The following is a 20,393-nucleotide window of genomic DNA, read 5'->3' on the forward strand; positions in this document are numbered from 1 at the left end:
AATGTTGACAATGGGATCCCCAAAAGCCAAAGTGTGATATTCCTTCATTAGGTCACTGAAGATTAATAAATTGAAACCAAAATTAATTAGAACTGATTTTTTTGCTTCTAAGAGTCTACCCTAAATTTTAAACAATTACTCTTTCTTTTTAGGGACAGAGTTTTCCATCAGTTAACTATCTCCAGATGATTTTTCATCTTCAGATAATAGATGTTTACCAAGACTGGTTCAGTTGGTAGGGACTAAATCTTGAGTGAGTGAATGAATAAATTATATTGTCTTGTGCTCTTCAGGAAGAAGTCTTTAATTACATTCACGATATCTTATCCATTCCCGGACACAGTGCAGAGGAGAAGCAGTCTGTATGGCAGAAAGCAATGGATCATATTGAGGTACTGATGCGCAAAACTTCATACTTCACCATCTGAATGGTCATCTAACCCAAGTTAACTTTATGCCAACTAAGCAATGGCATGTATCATATTAAGTTGATTTAATTTAGGGTTGAAATCTTTTCTGTGTAATTATTCTACCTCATATTTGTATCCATAAAGTCTGTGTTACACACAATCTATTACATCATGACTTCTGAAACTAGCCCATGTTCAATCAGCAGTGACAAACTATTATTAATGCATTTTTACAAAGTTCGTAGAATGATTCTGAGAGTACTGCTTGTCCTTTTTTCCTAATACGTGATGGGTACCATTCCCTCCAATCATCTAATGGACTTTTAGAAAAATTACTGCAATGAGTTTTCTCTCTGATGTATTTCTCTTCCTTATATAACAGGATGATGATTCTGACCTGGCTGTGGTCAACTAATTCACTGATTTTGTTGATGCCTGCTATTTTACAGAGGATGCAAGTATTCACTTCTATTGAAACAAAAAGTTCTTATTAAGAAACAACGCTTCTAGATATACAAATAGACTACTTGCGTGATGAGGGCTGTGATCACAATGTGTTCTGAAATGGGACCCAAAAATCACTTCTTACTTTAGTGTCCTTATGTTCATAACATACTCCTTACCCCAGAATCCAACAGAACTAGCAGTTTTGTTGAAATCTCTTATTTTTATGTTTTATGTTATTTTATCTATTCTGTTTATTTCTGATGATTGAAAAAAAAGTAGTAAGAAAAGAGGTAATCCTCTTTTGGAAATAACATTTAAACTGAGGTAATCCTAGTTTTGGAAATAACATTTAAGCTGAGGTAATCCTAGTTTTGGAAATAACATTTAAACTGAGGTAATCCTAGTTTTGGAAATAACATTTAAACTGAGGTAATCCTACTTTTGGAAATAACATTTATATCTACAGAGTTGCTCTCGTTCTTCTTATAGCAAGAGTCAGGTGGTGGATTTAGAGATGTAGTAAAGATATGATTATTCAACGTGTTTGAACATTTTTTACAGATATGAAAAACTATAAGAAAGGATATGATGTGGATACTTTGTTTTAGTTCCTGAAGGTTGTAAAGTTTAGAAAGATCAGAGGTGTGAACAGCATCTTCTTGTGAAATATCTGGCACGAAAGGTAGTATAGCCGGTCCTGAGATGTGTGGTCTGAAGTGATTTCCACACTGCTGTGTATAGGATTGAGAACAGGGAATATATTATTTAGTGGTGTTATATTCCTGCTAACAACAAGATGAATATATCTTGGCCAAATAACCCAACAAGTCATTCTCTGATTTTGTGTTTTATATTTTTTCCCTTTAATCATTTAGTATTCTTTTTCATCCTCCTCTTCAAGTCTCCATGGTTATATTATGGTTCAGTTCTCATTTCACCTCATCTGCATTATACAGCGATTTGAGCACATGGATTCCAGACATCAAAAATGAAGCCACATCTCTGCATTATGTGAAATGTGATAAATTAATCAATGAGCAAACAGATTACTCAGCAAAAAACTCAAGCTGGGAAGCAAGAAGTATTTTTGCTACACAATAATTATTTTTGCTGACTAGTTTTTCCCACATCTGCATATTTTTTCACCTTGAACTTTTTAATATCTCTTAAGGCCACAATGACAGGTGTATAAACTTTTGTTGAAGGACTTCTGTGTCTTCAGTAATGTAAATATAATCAACATTAAATACATAGGACAAAAGTCATCATAATGAAGTTTTCTGACAAGATACACTTAGTTTATAGCTTAGTGGTTCTTAACACTTTTTTTGAGACTCTAATGAAAGATTTATGCCTCGTAATATTGCACATGTACATAGATACATGATTCTGTTTAAAGTTTCAGGGATCTACAGATCCCTAAAAGTCTTTCTTAGATGACCAGTCCCTGGTTCAGATGGTTTTTTGAATATGGAAGGTTTCCTGAGATTGTGTTGACATTTTATATTTTGAAATTTATAAAGCATTCAAAAAAGTACATAAAACAAATGTACAGCTTAATTAAAAATTAAAAAGCAAACATCCTAGCTCCTCAACAAGAAATATTATATTTCCATACCTCAGACTTTTCCCATATATTCTTTTCTGATCACAGTTTTTTTCTTCCCTGCTTCCCCCATACATATAGCCATTATCCTGGGTTTTATGACAAGTTTCTTACCTTTTTGTATACTGTTACTGCATATGCATGCATCCCTAAATATATGTTTTTGTTTTGCCTATTCTTGAACTTTGTGAAAATGAAATCATACTTTATTTTCTTATTTTTGCCCAGTATTTTGTTTGAGAAGATTGTACCTTTTGTTTTACATAGCTGCAGTTGATTTTTATTGTATAGTATTCCATTTTATAAGTATATCACAGTTTATCCATTCTACTGCTGCTAGGCATTTCAGTTGTTTCTAGTTTTAACTATTAAGAATAGTCTGTTCACAATCATTCTTATATGTGCATCTTGAGCATAGCCACATACATTTCTCTAACGCAGTGATTCTTAGTTTCGTCCCCAAACCAACATCACAGCATCAGCTGAGAATTTGATAGAAATGCAAAGTTTGGACCTCCACTTCAGACCTCCTAAATCAGAAACTCTGGGGGTGAGGTCCAGCAATCCCCTACATTATTCTGATGTATGCTAACTCATAATCTCTGCTCTAGAGTATATAATTCCTAGTTAGTTGAGATTAATATTTTAAATTTCACTGGATGCCAGCACTGTATGAGAGTTCCTATGGACTCTCTATCCTTGGCAGACTTTAAATCTTTCCCGATCTAGTGGATGTGTAATGATACCTAATTATGTTTTACATTTACCTTTCCTTAATTACTAATAAGACTGACAGCCTTTTCATATGTTTATTGGGCATTTAAATTTTCTCTTTTGTGAAGTGCCTGCTGAAGTTTTTTGCCCACTTCTCTGTTTGAATGTCTCCTGCTTACTGTTTTGGAAGATTTCTTTATGTGTTGTGGATGTTAGTCTTTTATTAGCAATATATATTGCAAATACCTTCTCCCATTCTGTGGCTTTTCCTTTCGATCTTTGTGTGTGTGTGTGTTTTAAGTGGTCAAAATAATGATTCCCGCCCCCCTTTATGTCCTGCTTTCTTTCTTATTTCTTTTTAATCTTTGGCTCTGAGTTCCACCTGAAAGTAATTTTTGTACATAGTATGAGATGGAAGTCGAGTTAATTTTTTAGAATATAGATGCCCAATTTTCCCAGCAGCAGTTATTTTTAAAGGTTGCCTTTTCCTGTTGCTCAGCAATGCTACCTTTGTGATGAGTACAAGGATCTGTATGCGTAGTCTGTTTCTCTGGGCCTTCCGTTCCATTGGTCTGTTTGTCCATCTCTGCATCAGTATCACACTATTTTTAATATTGTTGCTGTATAATGAGTCTTGATATCTTTAACAGAATCTTGGCTATTATTGACTTTTGATACTTCCAAATACATTTTAGAATCAGCTTATCAAGTTCCACCAAAATTTTTTTTAACTTCGTGATTATGACAGGCATTGCACTGAATCTATCAATAATTTTGAAGATAATTTGCAATCTTTACAATATTGAGTCTTTGTATCTATGACTGTATGGTATAATCCTTTATTTAATATCTTCCTATAAAGTTTTATAATGCTCTCTGTGGAGACTTTCCATCCTTTGTTTTTGTTTTGTTTTGTTTTGTTTTTTTTTGAGACAGAGTCTCACTCACTGTGTCACCCAGGCTGGAGTATAGTGGCACCATCTAGGTTCACTGCAACCTCCGCCTCCTGGGTTCAAATGATTCTCCTTCCTCATCCTCCCTAAGTAGCTGGGATTACAGATGTGGCCACCACGCACAGCTTAGTTTTATATTTTTAGTAGAGACAGGGTTTCACCATGTTGGCCAGGCTAGTCTCAAACTCCTGACCTCAAATGATTCATCTGCCTTGGCCTCCCAAAGTGCTAGGATTACAAGCATGAGCCACCACGCCCAGCCCATCCTTTGTTATACTTACTGTCACAACTTCATATTTTTAAGGCTGTTGTTAATGGCATTTTTAAAAATTTCATTTCCAACATAAGTATGTTTACTATAAGGATTTTTATGGAAGTTTTCTCCTATTTCTAGTATACCAAGAGTTTCCTCATGAATGGATTTTAAATTTTATCATGTTTTTTCTTCGTTATTCTGTTTTTGTGTTAAATTTTATTGGTATTAAACCAACCTTGATTTATGCGGATAAGTGCAACTTGATCCTGATATATTATTCTTTTTATACATTGCTGAATTTCATTTTTATTTAGGATGTTTATATCAATATTTGTGGTTCAGATTGATCTGTAATTTTGTCCTATTGGGTTTAGGTGTCAAAATGTTACTAGCCTCATACAATGAGCTGAAGAATTTTTCTTTTTTCTATTCTCTGTTGTAAGAGGTTTAGTTAAGGTTGGAATTATTTCTTCCTTAAATGGTTGCTAGAACTTACCAGTGAGGCTATTTGAGCCTACAGTTTTTCATATGGAAAGTTTTTAAACTATCATTCAGTTATTTTAATGGTTAAAAATCAAATCAAGGCCAGACATGGTGGCTCATGCCTATAATTCCAGCACTTTGGGAGGCCAAGGCAGGATGATCTCTTGATCCCAGGACTTCCAGACCAGCCTGGGCAACATAGCAAGACCCCCTCTCTACCAAAAAAAAAAAAAAAAACAATTCAGGCTATTTCTTCTCAAGTCAGTTTATTAAATTATACTTTTTAGGAATTTATTTTGTCTGAATTTCCAAATTCTTGGCGTAAATTCATTCATCGTAGCTTATTTTTGAATGGCTACAGATCAGTAATAGTGTCTCCTTTGTAATATTTAGTTATACCTTCTCTCTCATCAGGAGTATTGCATTAAAGTTATGTAAACTATAGTTATTTGTGGCAGCTAATTATTACGAATCTACAAGTACTACCTAATACAATAATTAAGAGATACATTGTGAATGTTGCAGTCATAGTGGCTTGTCTGAGTTTTATTTAATAATACACTATTTTGGTCTACATTTGGTCTTTGTGTTTTAGCCGTGTATCGTGGTTGTGTTTGATCATAGTGTCCCCACAGAGAAGGTACAATTGGAAAGGTAGAATATTAGGTGACAGAAACCAAGTAAGAAGACAGTTTTAAAAAGGATAGCCAGTAGTGTCCAGGAAAGTCCAAGGGGAGGTCAAATTAAAAGTCTTATATTTGACAAATAGAGTTTATTAACAATGTTTAATTAAAAGTGGTCAACATTTTACTCTCATATAAAATTTAAGACCTGAAGTTTATTTCTTAAAATGCTTGCAGTTTCTAAATCCACTAGGCACCAGAAGTAAAGTTTTAAAATTCTCAGCCAGATAAATTACAACTATTCTTTCTCATTTCTTCAAGTTATTACTTTAAGCTCCAGGGTGAAATGCATTGACAGGAAATTTGGGAAGCTTTTGTTCCTTCTGTTTCTCCTGCAGGTATCATGGCTGAAATCCAGAATTCTATAGTGCTTTCATTTTCTAAGAATTCTGAATTACCTTTCTTTAAATTAAATTTTGATTTTTTTTTTTACATGGCACATTTCTAATTTTGCTCATTTGCAAAGTGCGCTTTAAATTGAGGCCCTATATCAAGGTCTGCTGAAATGCAGTATGGAAGCTTGCGACTGTATTGAGGTAGGTAATCATGCCTCACATCTGTGGATATGCTGTTTAAATGAGCCATTAAAGATGGCTTTGTCTTTTCCTTTAACTCCAGGAACTTGTGTCCCTGAAGCCTTGTAAAGCTGCGGAGCTGGTTGCCACCCACTTTTCTGGACATATTGAAACGGTTATTAAAAAACTTCAGGTACATATTGCAAATATATATTGGGGAAAAATATCTAGTGGAGAGACAATTATTAAATCTTCACCTAAGAAGTTTTGATTGTAGTGATTTCTTCAGTTGACATTTATTAGCAGTTTCTATTAGGTTGGTGCAAAAGTGATTGTGGTTTTTGCCTTTTTTTTTTTTTTTTTTTTTTTTTTAATGGCACCAACCTAATACTGTGTGTGTGTGTGTGTGTGTGTGGTTGGGAGCAGTTATATGATGATCTCTTAGTTTGGAAATGAGGGAGTTCATCTTTGTGCATACAAATATGAGCTTCAAAGAAGCATTTCTGGAACTATAATGTACTTATTCTAGAAATCCTAATTCACAGATCCTCCCTTCTCCCATTTTCTTTTGCTGTAGGATCCACAACCCTGTTTTCTTTTTTTTTTTTTTTTTGAGATGGAGTCTCGCTCTGTCACCCAGGCTGGAGTGCAGTGGTGTGATCTCCACTCACTGCAAGCTCCGCCTCCCGGGTTCAAGCCATTCTCCTGCCTCAGCCTCCTGAGTAGCTGGGACTACAGGTGCCTGCCACCACGCCTGGCTAATTTTTTTGTGTTTTTAGTAGACACAGGGTTTCACCATGTTAGCCAGGATGGTCTTGATCTCCTGACCTCGTGATCCGCCTGCCTCGGCCTCCTAAAGTGTTGGGATTACAGGCGTGAGCTACCGCGCCTGGCCCACAACCCTGTTTTCTTTGAGATTCATATTTATTCAAAACTTTGTCATCCTGAAAGTGCACTGTTTAGAATTTTTCTTGGAAAATCTTAACTGGAATACAGCTATATGCATGGTAAATATTGAGAAGCTCAGTTAGAAGTACTATTGAATGGACTGTTTAAGGTATTCCACTTACCACTTACCATGGCAGTGCTGATGTTGAGTTTGCTCCCTGTCATTGTAGCCACAAGTGATAGAGGCAGGGAATAGGACAATGACAGGGACATGAAGCACCACCCAGAGTCCTCAAGTGACATTAATAGTGGTTGGGAATAGCTGTGCAAGAAGGAAATCAGAGCAGTGAGTAGGAGGTAGCTGGCATGAGAGACAGAAATATGGAATTCATTCATTCGAACACAGCGCAGCCCCACTCTCTACCAGCGTGCTAGGCCCTAGGGACAGAAATAAGAATACAACCTTTTCTTAAATTTTTCCTCTAGAACAGAGAAGCACTTGCATAATTATAGTCCAGTGTTGAAAGAGCTACACTAGAGATATGTGGAAAGTACTGTAGGAACAAGAGGAGAAGAGGGTGATGGATTGCGAGAAAGACAAGAATGCCCAGAGATCCCTAATCTGGTCTTGAATGCCTAATGTCAGATTTCCAAGCAGAGACTTGGGCAGGGCTTTCTTAATAAAAAGGTTCTGGGTATAAAAGCCTTGAAGGCATAAAGCAGCATGCATGTTCAGAGAACAGTCAGGTCTGTGTGAAGCATGACATCGGCGGGGGGTGATGGTGGAAGTGGCATTAGGTTAAGCTACTAGTGATAGGCTGGAGGGGAGGAGCTAAACTAGAGGGGTTGCAAAATACAGCTTGGAGACAAATACGGAACGGTTTCATATGTGATGCTATGAAATGTAAACTGTCTTCTGTGTACTGAGAAGTTTTTTAAAGCTAAAGAGCAGTATCATTAGATCCATTTTACAGAAGGTGAACTTTGGATGGCAGTGGGGAGAATGGACTGGAAAGGAGAGCAAATGGAGGAGAGAGAAGGTCTAGGCAAAAGATGGAGAGGACTAGCACTAAGTCAGTGGCAGTTGGAGAGGACAGATTTAGGACATTTTTGTGAAGTAAAATGTATAGGATCTGGAAATCAGTTGAATGTTATGGGAGGAGTTAAAAACAACTCCCAGATATCAGGCTTGGTTGTCCAGCATGATAATGATGAGGTCCATTAACTCAAGAAAAAGACTCACCCATTAATTCAGTAAATACTCCTGTACCTGCTCTGGGCCAAAAACATTAAGTGCTGAGGATACAAAAACATGTGTGATCCTGCTCTCTAGGAATAAGACAAATAAGCCAAAAGACAATTACAGACTAGCTTGATTGGAATGCTAATGGAGCCCAGGATACTAAAGTAGTACATGGAAGGACATGAAATCCGGTCTAGTGAGGGAGGGTGGGAGGAGGTTTCTACCAAAACTACTCTCAACCTCCAGAGCTTCTCTCCCCTTTAAAAGTCAGCACTTCTGGTAAATTTTGCCTGTGGTGGTGGCTGTGTTGTCATTGTCCTTTAAGATTTAAAATGATCACTTGTAGGATTTTCTTTTTTTCTTTTTTTTTTTTTTTTTTGTAGTCTCTAATGATATTAAGAGACAGGCCCAGTAGGTGAATATAATGTCATTCATCAGACAAATATATAAAAGTAAAGTATGGGCCGGGTACAGTGGCTTACACCTGTAATCCTAGCATTTTGCAAGGCCCAGGCGGGCAGATCGCTTGAGCTCAGGAGCTCAAGACCAGCCTGGGCAACATGGTGAAACCCCATCTCTACAAAAAAAATCCAGAAAATTAGCTGGATGTGGTGTTGGGTGCCTTTCGTCCCAGCTGTATGGGAGGCTGAGGTGGGATGATCACCTGAACCCAGGAGGTTGAGGCCGCAGTGAGCTGTGATCATGCCACTGCACTCCAGCCTGGGTGACAGAATGAGACCCTGTCTCAAAAAAAAAAAAAAAAAAAAAAAAAAAAAAAAAAGGTCTGTTTGTGGAGTCTTAGACACTTATTTTAAAGAAATGAAGTATTTACTTTATTGCATAGCTTTATAAATTGTGCAAGAATCCCACATAGATCTTACAAAGTACGTATACTTTTGATGGCAAGAAATATGCCTCTGACCAATTGTTTTCAGAATTTTTAAATGAAAAATTGCCAGAATGTTATGTTATATAACCAAAAAGAAAGTCATGTAAAATAACACAAAGTGATAGTGAAAAAATAGAAAATCAGACTGATAAAAATAAATATATTTTTAAATCATATTTTATATTAATCTTTTTCATCTTTAAGAGTCCCCCATTTTTTACAGATAAAGTGTGAGGGTGTCAAAAAATGAAAAACAAAGAAAAACTAAACAATAACAATTTTTGCATAGGCTTCCCAAGAATTTAGAAATATTCATATTTTTGTAGTATTTGAAGGTTTATCTCATTTAACCCTCACTACTACTCAATGTGGAAGGCAGAGAAGATATTGCTGTCCTCTTTTTTTTCCACATAAGGAAATTGAATTGCTCAGAGGATAAGTAACTTACAGAAAGTCATGTAAGTGAGTAAATGGCAAAAACAGAACCCAGATTTGATGGTGTATTGATTGCTAACATGTTGCAGTTTGATTGGCATCTCTTCTGTAGTTGTTTATATTCATGAGCTTTTTTGGTGGTGGTTGTTAACTTGGACCTCAAACTCCCACCCTCCCTGGATGAACTATCTCACAGCAACCCATTGCCACAGGAGGACCAGGTTAAGGCAGGGTGAAACCGATCAGTGCAGCCAGAGCTCAGCATCCACAGAGCAGTTCCAAGCACCTGCCACTCTGAGGGTCCTTGTGCTGGAAACAGCTTGGGGATTTGTCTCAGTAGAGGACTTTTTTGGGCAATAATAGGGTGTTTGTGTTCCGTTTACACTGAGAAGTGAATGTGCGACAGTGATTAGAATTATTGAGAAGACATAAAGAACCTCCAAATGATTCTTTAGAATTTGTTAGATCTGTACAGAGGGCTTTGTGGAAATACTCAGATATCTGTGCATAAAGGGATAGGTTAAAGTAGTTCTTTACCATGGAATATTTGAAAAATTTGTTTTAATATTTAATTGTAATTTTTATTGTTTTTCTATTCAGAACCAGGTTTTGCTTTTCAAATTTTTGAGGAGTCTTCTTGACCCAAGGTATGTTGCTAAACTTTAGTCTTTCATTATATATATATCTATATATATATGAAAAATAAAAGGAAATAAATAAAGTTACCAGCCCATGGTATCTAAATAATACAATTAGCTCTTAATTTTTTATATTAGTAGGAGCAACTGTTACACAGATAATGTGAAAATAGAAGATCTGAATGATAGATTATATCTAGATAATACTTTTCTTTCCATTTGAACATGAGCATATATGGTGAGTTCTCATGGGTGTAAATAAAATAATGAAGCCATGCCACAAGGACATGTTTCAGAAGAGTTAGCTTCCCCTCCTGCCCTTGTTTCACTCTTGCCTACTCCTGACTTCATGTGGGAGATTGTTGGTGGCTCTGCTTTCCAAAGTTAACACTTGGTTCCCAGCCTACCTCTAAATGTATTACCTTTTATACTCTGACTTAGTATGTTTAGTTTTAAACAACTTCCTGATGGTGTGGGAAGGAAAGTTTAAATGTGTTTTTTCAACTGCTACTCTGATGTTTATATCAAATAAAAGCAAACTCAAGGAGATGATGAAATTAATAATGGATTTGTAGGCAAAGCAGTTCTGCATATGAGGTTTTAAAGTTTTGCTGTAACTACATAGAGTACATTGGGAGTTGAGGGCAGTAATATTTAATATCCTCTAAGATAGTTACTCTTGACTAGTAGTGTGCATCAGAATCACCTACAAGCTTTTAAAAATTCAGATGGCTTGTCCCAACCCACAGAATCACTGGGAGTTGGAATATTTTGATGCACACCTAGAGTTAAGCATGGTTTACGTGTAATTTTCCAGATGACATAGCTTTCATATCAGACATACAAACTTTAGGTTTCATTATAATATATGCTGGCCATTGAAAACAACTATTTACTTACATTAGCAATTGTAATATCAGCTTTGGTTATTTCCGTGTTCTGTGAGATTTTAAAATACCAAAATACCAGTAATTTTGTTGGTTGTAAAATTTTTTTGAAAGCTCAACCATTTAAATCTTGAATAGGCTGTGGTACATTTAAATTTAGTTAAACGAATATGTATGTGTAGATGTTTACTAAAAGCAGACTGATTACAAAGCCCCCTCCACTTGTGTTCAAGACCTTTTCAAAGTATCTGTGTTTTAATTCTCTGTCCTCAGATTATTACTGAGGGTAGACATCTTTTTTTTTTTTTTTTAATTCCTATTAATCATGTGTATTTCCCTCAGAGTCAGTTCGGGCCCTTTTCTACTCCCAGAACTGACTGATGGAAAGATTTTAGAATTGGAGTTGGGAGTGGGAGGGAAGGAAGGAAGGTGGGTAGAGGTGGGGAGAGCTGGGAGGGGCAGACATGAAAGTAGGGCAGAGGACGGAGCTCAGGGGATGAGGAAGGAAATGCTAGCCCCACTTCTCAGCCCTTTCTCCAGAGCCTGCCCACCTCTTTTTCTGTGGCACAGTTCCCTCTTTTCCTCTCCCATACTTTTCCCAGTGTTAGATCCATTCACTGCTCTGCCCTTAGGATAATTTATTTTAATCAAGTCCTTTTCCTCTGCCATCCTACCTGGAGAGACTCAAGCAGGAACGACAGGGGAAGGTCAGCTTTCAACTTGGCATTTTCTCAAATGAAGTGTGGAAAGTGATGGTGACCAAATATATATTTTTTTATTAAAAAAAAAAACAGTATTAGGTAATGTGAATATCTGTGTCAAAGACCTAGTGTTCTGCTTTGAGAATCTCAGTTCTTGGATTCATCATATTTTATCCTCTTACTTTATGTCTTATATAGGAGGTAGGCATTTATGTAGATTATGCTCTAAACTTTTTGAATTTGATGTTTGGCATTTCAATCATTTTTTAATAAAAAGCAAATACAAATAATATACCTGATTTGGTATTGCAGTCACTATTTAAAATAAATATTACCAAAAAAAAGGCATATCACAAGTATCAAAGGTCTTTAATGGACAGTCTTGCTCCATTGTTACCTTTATCTAGATTTGAAAGATGTTAGTTAGGTAAGACCCTTTACGAGTGCTGTGAAAGTTGTTTTGTTCACCAGTAAACCACAAATCATTTTACTTGAGAAACAGGCATATTTTATTTCCCTAAGCTAACCCTAACCAGGATAATTACCTCTCACACATGATTCCTTTCCTGTCATATCAATTCAGGCGCAAGGTCCTTTCTTACCAACCTTGAAAAGAGGCAGCACGCTCACAGGCCTTCCTTTCCCCTTCCCCAAAAAGTGACATGACCAGGAATGACCTCACTCTGATAGCCAAATTTCTAGCTTTACTTTTGTCTACCAGAAATAAAGAGCCTTGAAGTAACCAGCTTACCTTAGCTCTGCCTTTAAAAAGAGCTCACTTTTGTATTGATCTGCCTCCAAAATATCAAAGACCGAGTGTTCTGCTTTGAGAGTCCCGATTCTTGGATTCATCATATTTTATCCTCTTACTTTATGTCTTCCATAGGAGGCAGGCATTGATTTAGATTATGCTCTAAACTTATTTTTGAATTTAATGTTTGGCATTTCAATCATTTTTATATAAAGAACATTTTAAATGACAGTATCTCAAGCTAATCCATAAAAGCCTCTTTAACCCACAGTGTAAATAAATATATAATACTAGTAACATATTGAGTTCTGGATTGAGGGAGAGAAGGTAGGTTAAGAAGGTTGAGTGCCGAGAGAGTAAAGAAAAAAGGAAGTTCTTCCTTTCTTGCTTTGAGAGTGGTTGTTAGACAAAGTTTTGATTTGTGTAAGGTTGTTTTTGGTATCCTTTGAACCCTACCTCCACCCCATTCCGTTCCCTTCTTTCCAGGGATGCAGGGTACACACACTTCTTCAAGCTGTTTGCATTATAGGCACACTCAGATATAGAGTGTTCTTTATAGATGCAAAAGATCCAAATTATCTTCCTCCATTTCCCCGTCAAAACTGTTTTCTAGTTGCTTTGTCAATTTCTGTATTGTATGGCCCCTTTTACAATGAGGAATATATAAATAACATATGAAAACAATGAAGCATATAAAAGATGGGGAAAAAACTCAACACCTTTTCCTAATACAGTTGACCTCAAGGGTAAGAAGAAAGCAGAGCACATGGATTGGTTTATATTAGTCTCTGATTGACTAACTTCTCATTACATTTTAGCTGTTTTTTAGTGACTATACTTGTTAACTAACCTAAAGTAAAGGATTAGAGTCTTTTCAGGTACTGGGAAAAATGAGGGAGTACAGAATACGGATATAGGGTCAAAACAACATCAAGAATAGGTAGACTGGCCCACTAGCAGTTTACTTGACAGCCAACTGTGAAATATTTTTGCCTTTGTTTCCTCTCTTTTTGTTCTTTTTAAGCAATAGATATTTTTAACCTCCAGGTTTTTTCCCCCATGAAACTCCTAAAGCAGCGTTATGAAAGAAAACAGTTATTTTGAGATGAGGACTGCTGGTGTGTATGTATCATCTCAGAGTGTTGCTTTTTTTGCTCTTGCCCCCAACACCTGAGTTAATAGGATTCTCATTTTTGTATGTATAGTTTATGCATATTTAATTTAACATTTACACGTATGGCCAGGCGCGGTGGCTCATGCCTGTAATCCCAGCACTTTGGGAGGCCAAGGCGGGCGGACCACTTGAGGTCAGGAGTTCGAGACCAACCTGGCCAACATGGTGAAACCCCGTCTCTACTAAAAATACAAAAATTAGCCGAGTGTGATGGCGCACACCTGTAATCTCAACTACTCAGGAGGCTGAGGCAGGAGAATCGCTTGAACCTGGGAGGCAGAGGTTGCACACACACACAAACATTTACAAGTATCAAGTTGTTTTTGAGGGGGTAGTTTTTATTTTGTCAACAGCATTTTTAAAAGGATAGGTCATCCAGTTGAATTCGTGTGTATATTTCTCTATGTCTTTACCCAGTGTCTTTATGTCATCTTTGTTATGTAAATAGTTTCCTCAGTCAAATTAATTGACCTGCGAAGATATTGGTGGCATCTGTACATAGAAAGATTAGATAGTTTTAGGGGAAGGGGGGATTAATCCTCCAGAAGCAAATTACTTGCCTGAATTAAGGCCAACAGCTTGGGAGAGAGGATTTTGCATCCTCTTCCAATTATTTCCTTTGGGACAGCTGCTACTTAAAGCCGCACTCTACCCCCACCCCCCCGGGGTGCATTGCTGCTGGCCATGAATTCTCACAGGAGTTCTCCTGATGTGCTTACACCCAGCGGCAGGTTCCTTATGCAGTGGGGATGCTTAAAGGATAATACAAAAGGACACGTGTTTTTTGTGAGGCCATGAGCTGCATAAGGAGTAAAGAGAATGTGCAAGTATATTTATATTCTGAATATTTTCCTCAGTATGATTTTCCTGGTAATGCTGATTTAGCCTTTGTTAACAATATTCTGAAGGCCTCTGAAACATATAGTATGATTTTCCTGTAGGAAAAAAACACATACGTCACATTGTATCTGAAAGTCTTTAATCAAAGTAAAGTAAAAATTGAACATTGTTAAGAAAATGAGTAACTTTGTCAAGGAGCAAAATATAGATTATGGAAATGGTTATGCATTGGATTTTAGTTGAATCTGTCAGTGTTTCTATGGATATTTTTGAAGGGACATTTTAAGATATTGACACTCAGTATTGAAATAGTATATTTCAAAGTTAAAATACAAAATTAGAAGATTATATATGTTCATGAACTTTGACATATTAAAAAAAATACCTACTTCAATGAGTGCCTACAGTGGCCAAGGTGATTGTTAATTTGGCCTGGCTTACCCCTAGATCGTATATCTTTGGTTAGTATTTTGCTAGCAACTCAAATTCAACCTTTTAAATTGTAACACATCATCACCTCCTAATCACCAGTCAGCTCCTCTCTCTCTCTTTCTCTCTCTCTATATAATATGTTTATTACATATATATTTCTTTATTCCTTTAATCAGTACTTACCTATAATGAAATTGTTATTTATACTCACTTTTTCCAACCTAAACCTCTTCTCTCTTAATAATTAATATCATAAACTCATTTATTTTATGTAGCAATTTACTGAGTAACTACAGCATACCAAGCACTTGACAGGCATGGGAGATAAAATGATGAATAAGACAGGGCCCTGCCTTCAGAGAATTTACATTCTAATGGAGGAAGATAGGCAAAAGCAGGTAATTATGTATAAGTATCTTAAATAAAATCTTGAGCGTGATGATCAAGTTTTCACTTTCCTTTATCCATTCCCACACCACCTTGTCACCACACCACACAGAAACAGTTACCAAAATCTATAAACTCTACCTCTTCTCTATCTCTTATGTGTGATTTTTCTTCTTGTCTTTACCCCTACTGCCGTGGTTTAGGCACTCAACATCCCTCCTCTGGTTTCTTTTGCTGGTTTCCCAACTGTAATCTCCCAACAGGTTCTTCCTGCTACACAGAAAAAACAATTCACTGAGACCACAATATTACAGTAGAGAAAGAGACTAATTAACACAGAGCTAGCCACATGGGAGGACTGGTGTAATAACATAAGTCAGTTTCCTGGAGAACTCAGAAGCTAGGGCTTTTATGGATAATTTGGTGGGCAAGGAGCTAGGGAATGGGCACTGCTGACTGGTTGGAGATGAAATCATAGTAGTGTGGAAAATGGTCCTTGTGTGTTGAATGTGCCTCAGTGGGGGCCACAGGACCACTTTAGTCATGAGTCCCAGGTCTGGTTAGAGTCAGAAGATGGTCAGAATGCAAAAGCCTGAAAACATCTCCAAAGACCAATCTTAGGTTCTACAATAGTGGTGTTATCTATAGGAGCAGTTGGGGAAGTCACAAATCTTATGATGTCTGGCCATATGACTCCTTGAGCAGCAAGGGATTATAGAAAGGCAAGCTAGGTTACAATGGCTGGCTATCATTTAGCTACACCTATATTTTAGCAGAATTCAGGCTCTTCCCATAATCCCAATCTTGTAGTCTTTCATTAGTCTTACAAAGGTGGTTTTGGTCCCTGAGCAAGGAGGGGGTTAGTTTTAGGGGGACTGTTATCATCCTTGCTTCAAAGTTAAACTGTAAATTAAATTCCACTCATGGTTAGCTTGGCCTGTGCCCAGGAATGAGCGAGGACAGCCAGCCTATGAGGCTTGTCACAAGACGGAGTCAGCCATGCTAGATTTCTCTCACCGTCATCATCTTTGCAGTGGCAGCTTCATAACCAGCCTGGCTTCCTTTTCCGTTTTTGAACAGGCAGATAATGATAATGTTCTCTGCCACTTTCTTAAAGCTCTTTCAGTTCCCATTACCTAAGGTGAAATCCAGTTTTCCTGGTATACAAGGCCCTTCTTGGTACAAAAGGATTCAGGCCCACCTGGCCAGCAGCATTTTCTTCCATCTTCCCATGTCTCTTCTCTCTTTTATTCCTGAGCAGTGCTGGCCTATGTGTTCATCAGGTGCACTACACGTTGCCATTCTTCCCTTCGCATGCCTATTCCTCCCTCCTCATCCACACTGTTTTCTTGAGAGCAGTTTACTTATACGTAGTAATAGCTGTAAACTCATTTTAGGGAAAAAAACTTTCTTTTCCTTTTCAGGTTCTTAGTTTAGACACTCTACTGAAAAAGCGAAACTCAGATTAACAAAAGAAAAACAAGCAGAAGCTTATTAATGTGTGATATACCCATCATGTGGGACAGGCCTCAGTTCAAAAGTGTCTCTCTCAAGGCAGTGGCTTAGGGGCTTTGCTTAAACAGTATTTTAACAAAAAGCCTTAAATCTTACATAGTGAAAAGACAGGAAAGAGCAGTTCCAGCCTAGTAAAAGGTGGAAACGTGTGGAGAGATAGTAAAATCTGTTCCCAGATTCCGCTGGTACCTGCTGGTGCCTTCTCTGGGCCAATAAGCAAGTGCTGTCTCCAGTAAAGAATGTTATATCCTGCCATCAGGCAGATAGAGGTGGGGCAGAGAGTTCCCCCGCATTTTCATTGTCTTTAACAATCCTCAATATTTTGGGGAGACGTATTTTGATTGTTCTGTGCCTCCTTTGAAACTTTACTTTCAGAAAGTTTCACATATTAAAAGCTAGGTGGGTAGCTCTGGAGAGATTTTGGGTTAGAGGTTTTGACATAAGAGTTTGGCAGAGCGGAGAAAATCATAGATTAAAACAAGTGGAAAGGAACAAATTTGGGTACATTGTCCCATACCTTATTGAAACAGTCTTTTAGTCATGAGAATTACTCTGTTCAGTTGATCAGTTGTATCTTATTTCAGGAGGTGATGTTGTGGGCAGGTTGTTTTTTTTTTTTTTTTTAAATCAAAATTAACTCTATGGTATAGACAAATATGTTTAGCAAGAGACATGTCTATGGGAGCAAAAGAAAAACAAAGGTTAATGTTTGGAGCAGTCTGTTAGCTAGTTTAATTCTGGAGCAGTCAGCTGAGAAGATTTTTATATTTGTTTTCAAAATATCTACAGTTGGAGTAAAAGTAAACTGGTAATTCTGACAGATTTTTCTGGATTGCTGTTTGCATCAAAATTTCAGTGAACTTTTTTCCATAAATAATTTGTATGATTTCTTCGAAGTTTATATCAAGTTGTGTAACTGTAGCTTGCAGGGCTTCAGGGAAAGCATACTTTAAACTTTTAATGATTTCAAGTCAGAAAGGTAGGAGAAAAATTAGAAACATTAGTCTGGGAGTCATAGCCAGATATTGGAGGAAACTAAAAATTCAGGATTTAGTCCAGGTAATAAAAAAACTCAAAAACAGTAGACAGGTCTAGAATTTAATAACAGATGTGCTATAGTTTTCTTCTGAAACATAAGTTCTCTTTATAATTACCCCCATTCTTACTAAAGATATTTACAGTAATTACACTAATTTAATTATAAATACCAGTTTTAGCCTTATTATACTTGGCCTGATCATTTGCATAAAGTGCAACAAGAATAGTGCTTGGCCATATAGGCTCTTTTTTTTTTTTAAATCTGCTTTGTTGGAATTTATTATAAGAAACCTCAGATTATACCTTGAAAAGATTCTACAGGCCAGGAATTCAAGACCAGCCTGGGCAGCATAGTGAGTCCCCATCTCTAAAACAAATAAAAATGAAAAATTAGCCAGGCATAGTAGTCACACCTATAATCCCAGCTATTCAGGAGGCTGAGGCAGAAGGATTGCTTGAGCTAAGGAGTTTGAAGTTAACCGTGAGCTGTGATTGCGCCACTGCCATTGCACTACAGCCTGGATGACAGAGGGAGACCCGGTCTCCAAAACACAAAAAAGCCTCTTCAGGGTAGGATGTCAAGCCATGGACTTTGCCAGTGGTAAATCAGTGGCCAGCATAGTAATCAGATATTACCTGTAGTACTTGGGTGAATTCATTTTTGCTTGGAGTCCCCAGAATATTCTGAGGTTCCTGGACCTGTCAGAAAGTGACATTCTTTACTTACTGCAAGGCTGGGAACCATGTAGACATGGCACCAGGCCAGTTCTTCTAAGGGCTTTAATGGCCCCTTAAAGTTAACCTTAGTTTCTTAAAGTAGTCTGAAAATACAACATCCCAGCCTGTATAGAATTAGAATGATTCAAATAACATTTATACCTGATGTGGTTATAGAGCTAAATTATTCTTTCTGTCCCTGAAATCATTAGGCTCTTATTTCTATTAGCTTATAAAGCTCATTTTTCCTTCCTATGTAGGAGAACAATATGTACTTTCTTTTCATGACTATCAGAGAAATAACAAATTTTATTAAAATTTGAAAGATTAGGCTGGGTGAGGTGGCTCACACCTGTAACCTCAGCACTTTAGGAGGCTGAGATGGGCAGATTGCTTGAACTGAGGAGTTCAAGACCAGTCTGGGCAATACAGTGAAATCCTATCTCTATAAAAATTAGCAGGGCGTGGTGGTGCACACCTATAGTCCCAGCTACTTGGGAGGCTGAGGTTAGAGAATTGCTTGAGCCAGGGAGGTCGAAGCTGCAGTGAGCCATGATCATGCCACTGCACTCCAGCCTGGCCAACAGAGTGAGATTCTGTCTTTAAAAAAAAAAAAAAAAAAAAGATTTGAAAAATTACATTTTGGCATTTGATTATTAGTCAAATCAGGAAAGTGGAAAGTGACCAAATCCCCTACAGCCAACTGTCTTAGATCTGCTGTTACATTAACTAGATGTGTCAGAATCTTTGCTGTCAGGCAATGATGAGCTTGCCTGCTTTGTTCTGTGCCTCTTAAAAGTTTATGAGGGATTGTGGCTGTTCCTATATGTGGAAATACTGTTAGCTCTGTGGATCGTGGCGGTCTTGATGGGGAGCAAAGAGACCAAGGATGCACTGGATTCCTTCTTGCCAGAGGAAAGTTTTTGTCTCAGTCACTGCTTGTCAAGTTTGTAGAGACCATTGTGTTTGTATGTTACAGTTTCATACAGATTTTATAGATACTGTCTTTACTACCTGTAATAATCACATTTAATGTATTTTTCAGGCAGATTGGAACATTCACTTATGTTTTGCTTAGTTGGCACAGGATTACATTTGGCATTTTTAACTCAGAATGTGTATGGAAAGCTGAAAGTTCAGCTTAAAGGCCTTGTGATTTGAATGACAACTATAGGGAAAATAGGGGTTTTTGTTGTTGTTGTTGTTTGTTGCTGTTGTTGTTGTTTGTTGCTGTTGTTGTTGTTTTTTAATTGAGACAGAGTCTCTCACTGTATTGCCCAGGCTGGAGTGCAGTGGCGTGATTTCGGCTCACTGCAACCCCCACCTCCTGGGTTCAAGTGATTCTCCTGCCTTTGTCTCCCGAGTAACTGAGATTACAGGTACGCACCACCACGCCCGACTAATTTTTTGTGTTTTTAATAAGAGATGAGGTTTCACCATGTTGCCCAGGCTGGTTTCAAACTCCTGGCCTCAAGGAATCCACCCACCTCAGCCTCCCAAAGTGCTGGGATCACAGGCATGAGCGAGCGACCATGCCCAGCAGTTTCTTGGTTTTTTTTTTTTTTTTTTAACTCTAGCTTGTTGTGGATGATATATTTGCATTCTCAGTCTAAAAGGTACTGGGTAGTCAAAAGGGGGCCACCACATCTAAAGACTGGATATATGGGATAGAGCAGAGAATTTAAGCAGACAGGATTTAGGCTAAGCCAAAGTGGACCTAAATTGTAAAAACAATATATGAAGGAGATTGTGAAATCCTCTTCCTTAGAGAAATGGGAGATTAATCTAGAC

At 37.4% G+C, this 20,393-nt stretch overlaps 1 protein-coding gene across 4 annotated transcripts in view; it reads left to right on the top strand.

Annotated features, from left to right (window-relative positions):
* Positions 1 to 20,393, top strand: part of VPS8 (VPS8 subunit of CORVET complex) — a 236,563-nt gene that overhangs the window by 117,116 nt on the left and 99,054 nt on the right. For all 4 annotated transcript variants that reach the window (XM_024244828.3, XM_054553099.2, XM_054553100.2 and 1 more), the window contains 3 exons: positions 294 to 392; positions 6,171 to 6,260; positions 10,123 to 10,169. In XM_024244828.3, coding sequence (XP_024100596.3) covers positions 294 to 392; positions 6,171 to 6,260; positions 10,123 to 10,169 — 236 coding nt within the window. The remainder of the gene's footprint in view (positions 1 to 293; positions 393 to 6,170; positions 6,261 to 10,122; positions 10,170 to 20,393) is intronic.

Source organism: Pongo abelii, chromosome 2 (genome assembly GCF_028885655.2).
Source record: "Pongo abelii isolate AG06213 chromosome 2, NHGRI_mPonAbe1-v2.0_pri, whole genome shotgun sequence".
Lineage (NCBI taxonomy): Eukaryota > Metazoa > Chordata > Mammalia > Primates > Hominidae > Pongo > Pongo abelii.